Source organism: Pristis pectinata, chromosome 8 (assembly GCF_009764475.1).
Source record: "Pristis pectinata isolate sPriPec2 chromosome 8, sPriPec2.1.pri, whole genome shotgun sequence".
Lineage (NCBI taxonomy): Eukaryota > Metazoa > Chordata > Chondrichthyes > Rhinopristiformes > Pristidae > Pristis > Pristis pectinata.
The window spans coordinates 78,872,252-78,885,161 of NC_067412.1; the positions used below are offsets into that span (position 1 = coordinate 78,872,252).

Consider the following 12,910-nt stretch of genomic DNA (forward strand, 5'->3'; position numbering starts at 1 on the left):
AGAGAGATACTGGAGGGTATCAGTTGAGTGAGAAAAATCTTGTGAAGGGTCAGCATGGACAGTACAGAGAAAGCTGAGGGAGGGAACCCGTGCTTTTTTGAAAAGAAACCTTAAAAATAGAAAGTCCTGTGATCAGCTGGGAACTGGATTAATTGTGCCTTCTAAACCCCTAAATAACCGAAGTATGTAAACCCCATTCAAAGCAGAGATAATTGGTTAGTTCTGATTTACCAAACCATCATGAAACACAGAAATATCAAATACAGAAAATCATCAAAGCATGCACATTCTACATTTCTGAGCAATTTACGAACATTGACCCACCAGCAAATAACTGTTTTTCACATTTGTTGACATCTCTGATCTAATGAATGAGGTATTTCAGCATTAACTGAAGAAACACAGAAATACTTTACAAGATGGGGGTAACCTAGGCAACCTAAAGTACAGCTTAGCATATCTCTATGCAAAGTTCCATTTTACAAAGACACCAATCAGCTATAGTTAACCATCAGACCAGCTCTAATAACAATGGAAGGTCCATTCTTTGACCCTAAAAATGTGTACCATCTCTGAGGATATGGTGGAATTAACATTTGATTTGAATTAACATCATAGAAGACAGGAAACAGAATTGTCATCTCGAACAGGTAGAAGCTAGATTTTAATGAGTGGTAAATAGGGTACTACTTTCTATTAGGGACATGTTCATCCACAGTACCTTGGTTGGGCTAGCCACAGAAATCTCGATAAATAGCATTTTCATTTTTTTAATGATTTCCACAGCTGTTCTGGATGAGTTAGGTGCATGAGTTAAAACAATCCCATATAGAAAATTTCCTCAGCTTTTGGAGGATAATCATCTGAATTAGCACCTAATATCTAACTTGGAAGGTGCAGGCAAATGATTGAATCTCAAAAATCCAGTTCATTCTTGTCTTTCTATCTTTCTCTCTGAACCTTTGTGCCAATTGTTCCAATCATATTGTGTCATGCTGTGGGAAAGAAGCGTTATAATAACGCATACATTGATATCTAATATTAAAGAACAGTCTGATTGGCTGATGTTATCAATCAACTGGTAGTATTATAATATATACATACTTTAAAAATAATATATACATTATGTATTATGATACATGTATTAATGCATATATTATAATAGTAAATACATTAGTACATTAATACACTTTCTGTAGGCCTTACCATACTTCCCCAACAAAATGTTATCATGGGATCCTCGCCAGCAAAAAGCAGGATGCAAAACAGTGCCCTCCTGCTTATAGTTAAGATGCAGCCCATGACAGTCAACAGTGGTCTGAATATTAGATCCACCTTCTGGTAGGCTTGCTTCAGTGCTGACCTCTGGGAATCGTGCCAAGGAATGGCTGCTCTTCTTCCATGCACCATATGTCTTCATTAACTCCTCTTCTGAACCATTAGATAGCAGGGTCAGAATCAAGACAAGTGAGCTACTTATCTGTACTCTTGTTCTCACAGCTTGGTTTTTCTTATCTGTCATTTTTGTGTGCAAATTTTAATTCCCTTCCTCTGCACTTTTGTCTTTTGATCTCCAAAGCGAAGGGAAAATCAGTACTTCTGGTAATTTGACCAATAACAAGTAGCAATAAGCAGAGGGTGCAAGTGCAGTTTCATAAGAAATGAAATAATTTGTTTGTCTTTAGTTTAAAGTGAGAAATATCAAGAATAAGGGTGATGAACTCAGAGCATGGATCAGTATGCAGAATTACGATATTGTGGCCATTACAGAGACTTGACTATCGCAAGGACAGGATTGGCTGCTTGATGTTCCGGGGTTTAGATGCTTCAAAAGGGATAGGGAGGAAGGTAAAAGAAGTGGGGGTGGGGGGGGGGGAGTGGCATTGCCAATCAGAGATAGTGTCACAGCTGCAGAAAGGGAGGATGTTGTGGAGGGATCATTTACAGAGTCAGTGTGGGTGGAAGTTAGAAACAGGAAGGGAGCGATCACTCTATTTGGAGTATTTTATAGGCCACCCAATAGCCACCAGGACACTGGGAAGCAGATAAGTAGCAGATTTTGTGAAGGAGCAAAAATAACAGGGTTGTTTTCATGGGAGACTTCAACTTCCCTAATATTAATTGGCACCTCCTTGGTGCAAAAGGTTTAGGTGGGGCAGAATTTGTTAGGAGTGTCCAGGAAGGATTTCTGACACAGTATGTGGACAGGCCGACTCAAGCAGAGGCCATACTGGATCTAGTACTAGGCAATGAACCTAGTCAGGTGTCAGACCTCTTGGTGCGTGAGCATTTTGGAGATAGTGACCACAACTCCCTGATCTTTTGCATAGCCATGGACAAGGATAGGAGCAGATGATATGGGAAAGTTTTTAACTGGGGGAGGGCTAATTACAACAGTGTTTGGTAGGATCTTGGGAGCGTAAATTGAGAACAGATGTTCTTAGGGAAATGCACAGAAGAAACGTGGTGGCTGTTTAGGAAATACTTACATGGGGTTCTGGATAGGTTTGCCCCACTGAGACAGGGAAAGGATGGTGGGATAAAGGAACCATGGTTGAGAAGAGAGGTGAAATATTTAGTCAATAGGAAGAAGAAAGCATACTTAAGATTTAGGAAGCAAAAATCAGGCAGGGCTCTTGAGAATTATGAGGTAGCCAAGAAGGAGCTTAAGAATGGACTTAGGAGAGCTAGAAGGGAACATAAGAAGGGCTTGGAGAGTAGAGTTAAGGAAAACCCCAAGGGATTATACACGTACGTGAGGAACAGGATGATGACTAGAGTGAGGGTAGGATCGGTCAGGGATAAAGGGGGAAACATGTGCCTGGAAGTGGAGAAGTTAGGGGAGGTCCTTAATGGATACTTTGCTTCAGTTTTCACAATGGAGAGAGGCTTTGACGAATGTGAGGTCAGCGTAGAACAGGCTAACGTGCTGGAGTACGTTGAAGTTAAGAAAGACATAGTGTTGGAACTTCTAAAAAATATTAGAATAGATAAGTCCCTCGAACCAGATGGGATATACCCCAGGTTACTATGGGAGGCGAGGGAAGAGATTTCTGGGGCATTGATGATGATATTTGCATCCTCCCTGGCCACAGCAGTGGTAGCAGAGGATTGGAGGATGGCAAATGTTGTTCCCCTGTTCAAGAAAGATAATAGGGATAATCCTGGGAATTATAGAGCAGTGAGTCTTACGTCAGTGGTGGAAAAGCTATTGGAGAGGATTCTTAGGGACAGGATTTATGAGCATTTGGAGAGGGATAGTCAGCGTGGCTTTGTGAGGGGCAGGTCATGCCTCACGAGCCTAAATGAGTTTTTTGAGGAGGTGACAAAACAAATAGATGAAGGTAGAGTAGTGGATGTGGTGTATATGGACTTGAGTAAAGCGTTTGACAAGGTTCCCCATGGTAGGCTCATCCAGAAAGTCATGAGGCATGAGATCCATGGAGACTTGGTTGCAGGGATTTGGAATTGGCTTGCCCACAGAAGGCAGAGGGTGGTAGTTGATGGAGGATATTCTGCCTGGAGGTTGGTGACTAGTGGTGTTCTGCAGGGATCTGTTCTGGGACCCCTACTCTTTGTGATTTTTATGAATGTCTTGGATGAGGAAGTGGAAGGATGGATTAGTAAGTTTGCGGAAGACACAAAGGTTGGAGGGCTTGTGGATAGTGTAGAACGTTGTCGTAGGTTACAGCAGGATATAGACAGGATGCAGAGTTGGGTGGAGAAGTGGCAGATAGAGTTCAATCCAGAAAAATGTGAAGTAATACAGTCTGGAGGAATGAACATAATGGTGGAGTACAAAGTTAATGGCAGGATTCTCAGCAGTGTGCAGAAACAGAAGGATTTTAAGATCCAAGTCCATAGATCCCTCAAAGTTGCTGCGCAAGTTGATAGGGTTGTTAAGAAGTCGTATGGTGTGCTGGCCTTTATTAGTCGTGGGATTGAGTTCAAGAGCTGCAAGGTAATGTTGCAGCTCTATAAAACTCTGGTTAGACCACACAGAGTATTGTGTTCAGTTCTGGTTACCCCATTATAGGAAGGATGTGGAAGCTTTAGAGAGGGTGCAGAGGAGATTTACAAGGATGCTGCCTGGATTAGAGAACATGTCTTATGAGGAAAGGTTGAGTGAGCTAGGGCTTTCTCTTTGGAGCAACGCAGGATGAGAGGTGACTTAATAAAGGTGTATAAGATTATGAGGGGCATAGATAGAGTGGACAGCCAGCACCTTTTCCCCAGTGTGGGAATAGCCAATACCAGAGGACATCCGTTTAAGGTCAGTGGAGGTATGTTCAGGGGAGATGTCAGAGGTAAGTTCTTTACACAGAGAGTGGTGGGTGCCTGGAATGCACTGCCAGGGGTGGTCGTAGAGGCTGATTATAATAGGGACCTTTAACAGAGAAACTAAGGACTGCAGATGCTGGAATCTAGATGAAAAACACGATGATGCTGGAGGAACTCGGCAGGCCGGGCAGTATCCGTGGAGAAAAGCAGGCGGTCAACGTTCACCACCTGCTTTTCTCCGCGGATGCTGCCTGGCCTGCTGAGTTCCTCCAGCATCATTGTGTTTTTCAGGGACCTTGTAAAGGCTCTTAGATAGGCACATGGAAGTAAGAAAAATGGAAGGACATAGGCTGTGCAGGAGGGAAGGGTTAGTTTGATCGTGGAGGAGGTGTTCATATAGTTCGGCACAACATCATGGGCCGAAGGGCCCGTACTGTGCTGTATTCTTCTACATTCTACATTCATGAGGAGGTGGAAGCACTCGGTCACATTCAGTTATGTGGGATTGTTTCTCTCTGAAACAGAGAAGGAAAAGTGGAGATATGATAGTAAATTTTGTACTATTCCTTCCTAACTAATATCTCTTGATTTTGCCTTTATCCTTCTATCAACCCCTATTTTGCCACTTTAGCCCTTTTCCGGCAGCTCTGTTCCCCAAATTCACTTCAGTGGAAGCTTGTAGAGGACAACTCTTTTGCCAACATTTATCAAAATCAGTACCTGAATGTTTCTGTCAGTACAATACGCAGGGAAAATACCCTGACTCACAGGTTTCAGGGAAGTACTTGCTACTGACATTACTTGATCAGCACATACAGTATTTCTGTAGGAGATGACATGTAACACAAGGGAGACATGGTCCCAGAAAACGTAGGTAGTCAATTTGAGTTAAATCCTGAGCACAAATAAGCAGGCAAGGCTGAGATTGTAGGACATCTCCATCTCTCCCCAGCTGCTGAGCGTAAGTATGAAAATTTTCACAGCACAATTTTTAAAAGGAATGGTTTCAAACCACCAGGGATTGGTGGATTCAGTTGAAGGTAAGCCTGGATACTTCAAAATTTATCTGTGGCTCCTCATATTTGCTATAGAAAGTATGCAGTCAGTTTTTTAAAAAAAATATTCTTACAGTGCAGGTGGTATGGCCAAATTTGCTGCTGAGTTGCCTTGAGATGGTAGTGATTAGGCAGGGGAGGCATTGCTTCCAATGGTGCAATGTAAATTGAGACATTTCCCTGGGGGCATGTTCTAAGTAGGAGATTGTGGAGTGTGGTTTGTGTCAGTCTGCTGGTAATCCCACACAGTCTGCAGGATCAATGAAATGATGGTGAGTTTCCAGCATTCCAATGCTACCTCTTGGGACCATGTTATTCAAGATTGGATAGGATGTGAATGTGGCTATTGGAGTTCAAGGGCTAGAAAGGAACTTTCAGGCTGTGTTTACTTTCAAGGATGTTGGTGAGGTCTTCCTGCCTCAGTTTCAAGTTTGCATTTTGTCAAACAAAAGAGAAAAAAAAACCTCAAAGCGTATTTGGCTTGCCTCAGATCCAAGATCTTAAAGTAATTACCAAAAAATATGGTTCGTATTTCTCTCCACTCTCTGTAGTAATCCTCATAATAATATTGGAATGGTCTCACATCCAAGCAAATGAGAATCTCAGTCATTCTCCTGAAAATGGACTAGGAAACATCTTTATAAAGCAACTGAAAGGGAAATCAGCATCAGTGGTCTTGTGATTAAAATTGGAAAAGGCATAAAGAGCAATTCATGCATCGTCCATTTGTTGCCACATTGATATAGTTTCTTTCGGCTAGCAATTAAAGGTGTCTGACCACTGTCCACAAAGTGTATCCATGAGGATGTTGGTAGAGGATGGTTCTGGCCTCTGATTTATTCACATGGAACAATAGTCTTGCTGCATTAATTGTTATTAGTAAGTGAGGGTTTATTTCCCTAAATTTAGGAGTGGGTGACTGAGTGGGTGTGAGAGAGAAAGTGAACATGTGTGTGCACCATATGCTTATTCTTTTTCTATTATGATTAAGAGTACAATTCATTTATGATTTTTTCCCCTATCTGCATTTAGTGCAGCTGAGTAGAAAAGACTTATGAGGCCATAATACATTTTTCTTTCATTTGGCTTATTAAATCAGTTCTAATTTTGATCACTTCTTTTAAAGTACTAGCACCCTCAGGGCAAGAATTCCCCAGGTGTCAGACACACCCACCCATCACACCCGTATTACCTCAGTAACTGGTTTATCGGGCAGCACGAACTGAATCAGTGGATCTCTGCAGAAAACAGTCGCCAGTTACCAAGCACATTCCCTTCCCTGCCAGGTGTTCGCCCGTACACATTTTACTGTTTCTGGACAGAAATCAGTTGTGCAAACCCAGACCGAATCTCTTCTGCCCTAGCCTAAGGGGGCTAAAGCCAATTATATTTTCATGACTGCTGCCCCAGCTGAGATTAGATAATTTTGTACAGACCCTGAATCAAACCTGAGACCTTCTGGTCTGCCTGACTGATACAGTCTGCTTTACTAATTGGGTTATCACGGGAACTTATCGAGTTTGTACAGCAAGCAAAAACAGCTGCGTCGATGCTTCCTCAAGGAAATGTTACTTCTGGTAATATATTTTTCCACAAGAAATATCATACTTCTGGTAATATATTTTTCATGGGTCTTCAAGAGTTAACATGGTGATGATTGTTTGCATTTTGAAAGTAAGCAAATACACTGAAATGTTCCGGTGACATTTAAGGTGCTTTACATTTTTACCATATTGTTAAATATTCCCATCAAACCCCTCCCCTCTCTAATGCTGTCTGATATGTGACAACTAAATATTCATGACATTACCTTTTCATAGATGATTGGCAGCTGCATTCCTGCTTACTTGGTCACTGAGTGATTAGCATGCGACGCCCGCCTCAGCTGTTGCCTCACACTGTGAGATACTGCTCACGGGGCTGTTATTCAGAAACTGGCACTCTCTCTTTCTTATCTACATACAGTGTGACGTGTAATCTCTGCCGAATGGGTTTTTGCAAAGAATTTAGTGCAAGTGAAGCACTTGAGACTGATGCTGCAATCAGCTGGAATGGAATGAATTAGAAAGGGAAGAAGAAATCTCATCTGGCATGGTGGATCTGCTGGACAATTTTAGTTCAGAGCCCAGGTTGACACCACAGAGTCTGCCAGATCCGCATCTTGAGTACTACAGTCTCCTGCATTGCACCATGACCTTGGATATACAGACCATTGTTGTATTTGCCATTATCGTAGTGTTGGTGCTGGTGAATGTAATTTTAATGTTCCTGCTCGGCACACGTTAATGGATGACTCTTGAGCTATTGGGTGACACAGCGCTTCAGAGGCACAGCTACAGTATGGCCCTGCAGTGATATGAATGACGTTGGTATATTATCTACCTAATCTTTTGTCGTGTCTTGTCTTTAATATGCCTGTAAGTCTAGTTATTTGTTGGGAAGATCTTGTGTATTTTTTACATAAAGTAGTAAAGCGCTTTAGGGAGGTTTTTCCAGTATTAGAATCTGCGCTCTGTAGAATTTTCTAGCAAGTAATTATTGATGCTCTGTGTATTACTGAAAGCTAGTATGAGTGTGTGTGTGTGTGTGTGTGTGTGTGTGTGAGAGAGGAGAGAGAGAGAAAGTGTGTGTGTATGTACGTGTGCAGCTTATGAGCAGTTTTGGCTGAAGGATATCAATGTGGACGTTAAAACATGAAGAAAAATATACAGGGCATTCTCAAGAAATATTTTCTGTATGACAATATTATTTTCACCAATGAATTTGCTGGTGGATTGATGGTCTTCTAAACAGCATATTTCAATATGGTCAGCATGCTTTTTCAAAATAAATTGTTATCTGTAAAGGAATTGATATTTTTGGAGTGCGTTTCATATATAATAAGGCAGATTTGTTTATGTTGTGAATCCTGGGGAAATCTCACATTGCAAATGCTGGCCTTATCTTGTGCAGAGTGGATGAAGGACATAATGTTTCAGCCCTGAGAGAGTTAATAAACCATCGTAGATTAAGACAAACCCTGAGGCAAATCTGTTCTTGCAGTCTTAATCAAATGATTTCAGTTGATGCTATTTCTGTAAAACAGCATGACACAGCTTTGTTCATCTATTTTTGGTTACTTTTGAAACTATGAAAAAAAATCAGACCTTATTTTGTGCCATTTCCTTTGTATTTTGACTAAATTATTCTGGTAGAATTTATAATGATCTGCATTTTCTTTCAGCCATTTTTAATGTTTGGCCTGAAACTGATATTCAACAATATGCCAAGCTTGTATCCTTCGAAAATTAAAACATGCTTTTTCATTACACTTTTTTAAAAAATGAATAAGGGTTGGCAAATTATGTGTTGGCTTTTGTAAACCACCTCCATAAACAATTTGCCTCCCACCACTAACAAGAACCACATACATAATTCACCTTCTGGGCTATTACTAGGGACCCTGTGACTGAAGGGACATGAGATGTGTTTAAAAATATCATCTAGTCAGCACACGGAGGAGGTCCGGTCATGATTCATGAGATCTGTAAAGAAATGTCAAGGAGCAAAAGGCAGGCCTCTGCCCTGCCATCTTTTAACCAAGGTGAACGATAAGAGTATCAAGTCTGGACAATAATGATTACTAACAAAATAATTTGTTAACTAATTAAATCTCACCTATCGTGGCTTGTAGGCTTTGCTGATTTTTCATGATAGGAATTTTTAAAAGACAGTATTATTGATTGGAAATTGGGAAACCAATAGTATTTAGGTGCATTGTAAGACAATAAATTACCTGGACTTTCTTAGTGCAAGCCTTAAGGAAGGGGACGAAGAAATTTCCTTAATTTTATTTCCTCTCCGTAATTACTTTTTTTCCTTTTCAGAGGCAGCTTGCCTCCTCACACATCTTACACTGGATTGGTGGGTGCGTCACTCTGGCTGTAAGTTACTCCCAGAAACATTTTTGAATCGGTTTTGCAATCAACCAATCGGAGGCCTGGAGGCCTGGCTCAAGCCCATTGTCCTCTTCCAAAAAAGAGTCTTTCTATTTCCCATGGAGTGTTCTGTCTAGCAGGCTAATATTAATAGGCAGAAATCATCCAGATGAGGGAACTGAGTGTGGGCTTAAAACTCATAACCTCCAGCTGCAAGATGTGAAATACTTAACCCCTGCTGAACTCAATCAGTATTTTATTTCTTGGTAAAGTTTGAGGTTTATAAAAAAAGATAGAAACTTCTATTGATAGTCATTCAGTTGCATCAATTTTTTTTCTCTTTTCTATTTTAATACAGTTATTAATCTGTTAATTTTAAATGGACCAGTGCTTGCCAAAAAAAACTAAAAGAATCCCAAATAAAAATATAATAGTTGCACTAAGGAAGAAATCAAAGTTTTGGAGAAAAAAATATTTTCTATTTTTCTTCCTGACAATTTTCAAGACACTATTCCTCCATTCCTGATGGTGTTTTCTGTTGCTCAGCTACAGATCAATCATCTTGATCATCTGCTGGTATCACATGCCAGTGGCCTTTCTCCATGTTTATGGAGAATATGGCCTGTATATGGAAACGGATGTTTCTTCATGTGGTGTTGAGAATTGGCTGCTGATTATAGAAATGGCCTGATTAAATTTCCATTGATTTCAATGAATGTGAAAGTCTTGTACAGGGGCGAATAGTTTGTGAGGCCAGCTTTATATCCAATCCGTTGACAACCTACCTCATTAATTCTTAGTAAGGTGTGTGACATCAGCAGATATGTAGATAGTGATTGAGAACACTGGCTATGTTGTCCTCTGTTAACCCTGAGCACCTAGTGAAAATTGTAACACTCTGTCTCTGCTTCAGCAGATAGCACTTATAATCCTCCCAAGATCTCTGAACTCATCTAATCCCAACCTCTTGTGCGTGCTAGATTTCTATTACTCTATCAGTACCTTCAATTGACTGGTTCCAAGGCTTCTTGAATTCCCTTCCTAAATGTCCCTGTGAGTCCCTCCTTGTTTAAGCACCTCCATGTGACTGACTTCATTGAAGAACCTTTGGTTACTTGTCCAGTCTTTCTCTTTAGCTTGTCATCATGCTTAGCCTGATTGTGTGTCAGAATCAGAATCAGGTTTATTATCACTGACTTATATGTCATGAAATTTGTTGTTTTGCAGCAGCAGTACAGTGCAAAGACATAAAATCACTTAAAATTACAAAATAAATAAATAATGCAGAAGGAAAAAGGAATAACAAGGTAGTGTTCATGGGTTCATGGATCATTCAGAAATCTGATGGCGGAGGGGAAGAAGCTGTTCCTAAATCACTGAGTGTGGGTCTTTAGGTTTTAATAGGGTCTTAATAGCCCTTGGGACATCTTAAAATGTTAGAGATACTATATAAATCAAATTGTGTTTTTGATAGCATTTAATTTGACACCGACTGAGAAGAAACCCAGAACTTTCCTCATATTGATAGCTTTGCTATTCACTGTCTTAATGAGTCGTCTAACTGAGGTGCTCTACTGTTAATGCATTCTGATAATAGCATCTACCCGAAATGATATGAAATTAGGAAACCAATAGTATTTGAAACAATACTAGGCACCTTAATTGAAAATTCTTGCTATGTCAATGAGGAAGTCTACACATTTTTTGTTACTTCATTGCATTCTTAAGTTTGTGAAGTGACCTTCAGTGTTATTCAGTTGTCTATTAAACCCATTATCTCAGCTAAAGTGGAAAGTAGAATTTCATTGTCTGATTTTTGTTTTGCAATGATTGACAACTGAACACAATTAATACTTGTGGTGTTATTTGGGATCTTGACTCTATATTAAAAACAATTTTTTCAGCACAACTTAACAGTTGTGGCATTACAATTTTTTTTTAAACTTTACCATGTCATCTTTTTAAATAAAAAATGGAAAACACTGAAAATACTCAGCAGATCAGACAATTTCTGTGGAGAGAAAGAAACGGGGTTATCTTTTGGGTCAATGGCTTCATCAGAATGAGGGAACATTAGAAAACAAGCTTGTTTTAAGTTAGAGGAGAGGGAGGTGTGGAGGGCTCAAAGGGATGTCTGATATGCGAAGACCAAGATTGGTGTTGGCTGAGAGAGGGAGGTGAAGGCTTATTAATCTCAGTACTTGGGAGGATTTAAACTAATTTGGTGGGTGGATAGGGGTTGGTGTGGAAGGCAGAGTAGTGGTGCAGTAACATCATAATTTGAAGTGCTGATCTATATTCTAAGCTCATCAGACTTGTCTGTGAGGCAGAAAAATGTGTAGGAAAAATCAAACATCCAGTGGGCAGAGCAGACACAGGCAGTTTAGGGAGCGTGGGAGGGCTGGCACACTCAATTCAGTTACTTTAATGCAAGGATCCTCACAGGTAGGTCTGATAAGTTCAGGGTATGCATCAGCACTTGGAATTATGATGTTACTGCAACCACAGAAATGTGGTTGAGGGAAGGGCAGGACTGGCAGCTTAATGTTTCAGGGTGTAGTTGTCTCAGATGTGACAGATGGGAATGTGAAAGTGGAGGGGAATCGCATTACTGATTAGTGAGAACATGACAACATTACTTAGAGAGGACATCTTGGAGAGATTGCCTCTTAAGTAGCCATATGGGTAGAATTTAGGAATAAGAGAGGGGCAATCACCTTGCTGGGGTTACACTATCAGCATCCCAATGGTGAGCAGGAATTTGAGGAACACATGTGTAAGCATATTGCAGAAAGGTGTAAAAACAATAGGGTTGTAGTCGTGGGGGATTGTAACTTTCCCAATATTGACTGGGATTATCTTAGTGCAAGGGGCTTAGATGTGACAGAATTTGTTAAGTGCATCCAAGAACATTTTTAGAGATAATATGTAGAAAGAATCCAACTAGACATGGGGCAGTACTCAGATTTATCTTAACTGAAACTGGGTAGGTAGTGGCACTGTCAGTAGGGGAACACCCTGGGAACAGTGACCATAATTCTCTCGGTTTCAAGGTAGTTTTGGAAAGGGATATGGTTGGTTCTTAAGTTAACGCCTTGAATTGGGGAAGGCTGATTTCAATTGCGTAAGAGAGGACATGGCAAATGCAGATTGGGAGCTAATGCTTATGGATAAAGTAACAGCTGACAAGAGGGGGTATTTTAAAAGAAGGTTAGTGAGAGCTCAGGGCCAGCATGTTCTAGTAAGGGTGAAAGGCAAAAATGGCAAGATTAGAGAACCTTGGATGAAGTTAAATATTTTATCAGGAAAACAGAGGAAACATATGGTATGTATGGGCAACTGGGGTGAGGGGAGCCTTTAGGGAAATAAATTAGGAGGACACAAAGGGCCACAAAATATCCTTGGAAGTAAGATTCAGGAGAATCCCAAATAATTTTATATCAGGACCAAGAGGATAGCCAGGGAAAGAGTGAGTTCCCTTAGGGACCAAAAGGGTAAGCTATGTGTGGAGCCAGATAATGTGGGCAGGTTCTTAAATGAATGCTTCTCATCTGTATTCACCAAGGAGAAGGGCAAGGAGGAATATGTGGATAATCTGGAGCTGGTCAGGACTAAGCAGGAGGAGATCTTAGATGTCATGGGACAGATAAAGGTTGA

At 40.6% G+C, this 12,910-nt stretch overlaps 1 protein-coding gene across 3 annotated transcripts in view; it reads left to right on the forward strand.

The window, feature by feature from the left end:
- The first annotated feature begins 7,257 nt into the window (after positions 1-7,257).
- Positions 7,258-12,910, forward strand: part of arhgef9a (Cdc42 guanine nucleotide exchange factor (GEF) 9a) — a 137,587-nt gene continuing 131,934 nt past the window's right edge. Inside the window, exon 1 of one of the 3 annotated variants that reach the window (XM_052021116.1) lies at positions 7,258-7,753. In XM_052021116.1, the coding sequence (XP_051877076.1) occupies positions 7,697-7,753 (57 nt within the window). In that variant the 5' untranslated portion in view covers positions 7,258-7,696. The remainder of the gene's footprint in view (positions 7,754-12,910) is intronic. The other 2 variants (XM_052021118.1, XM_052021117.1) reach the window with 2 other exon arrangements.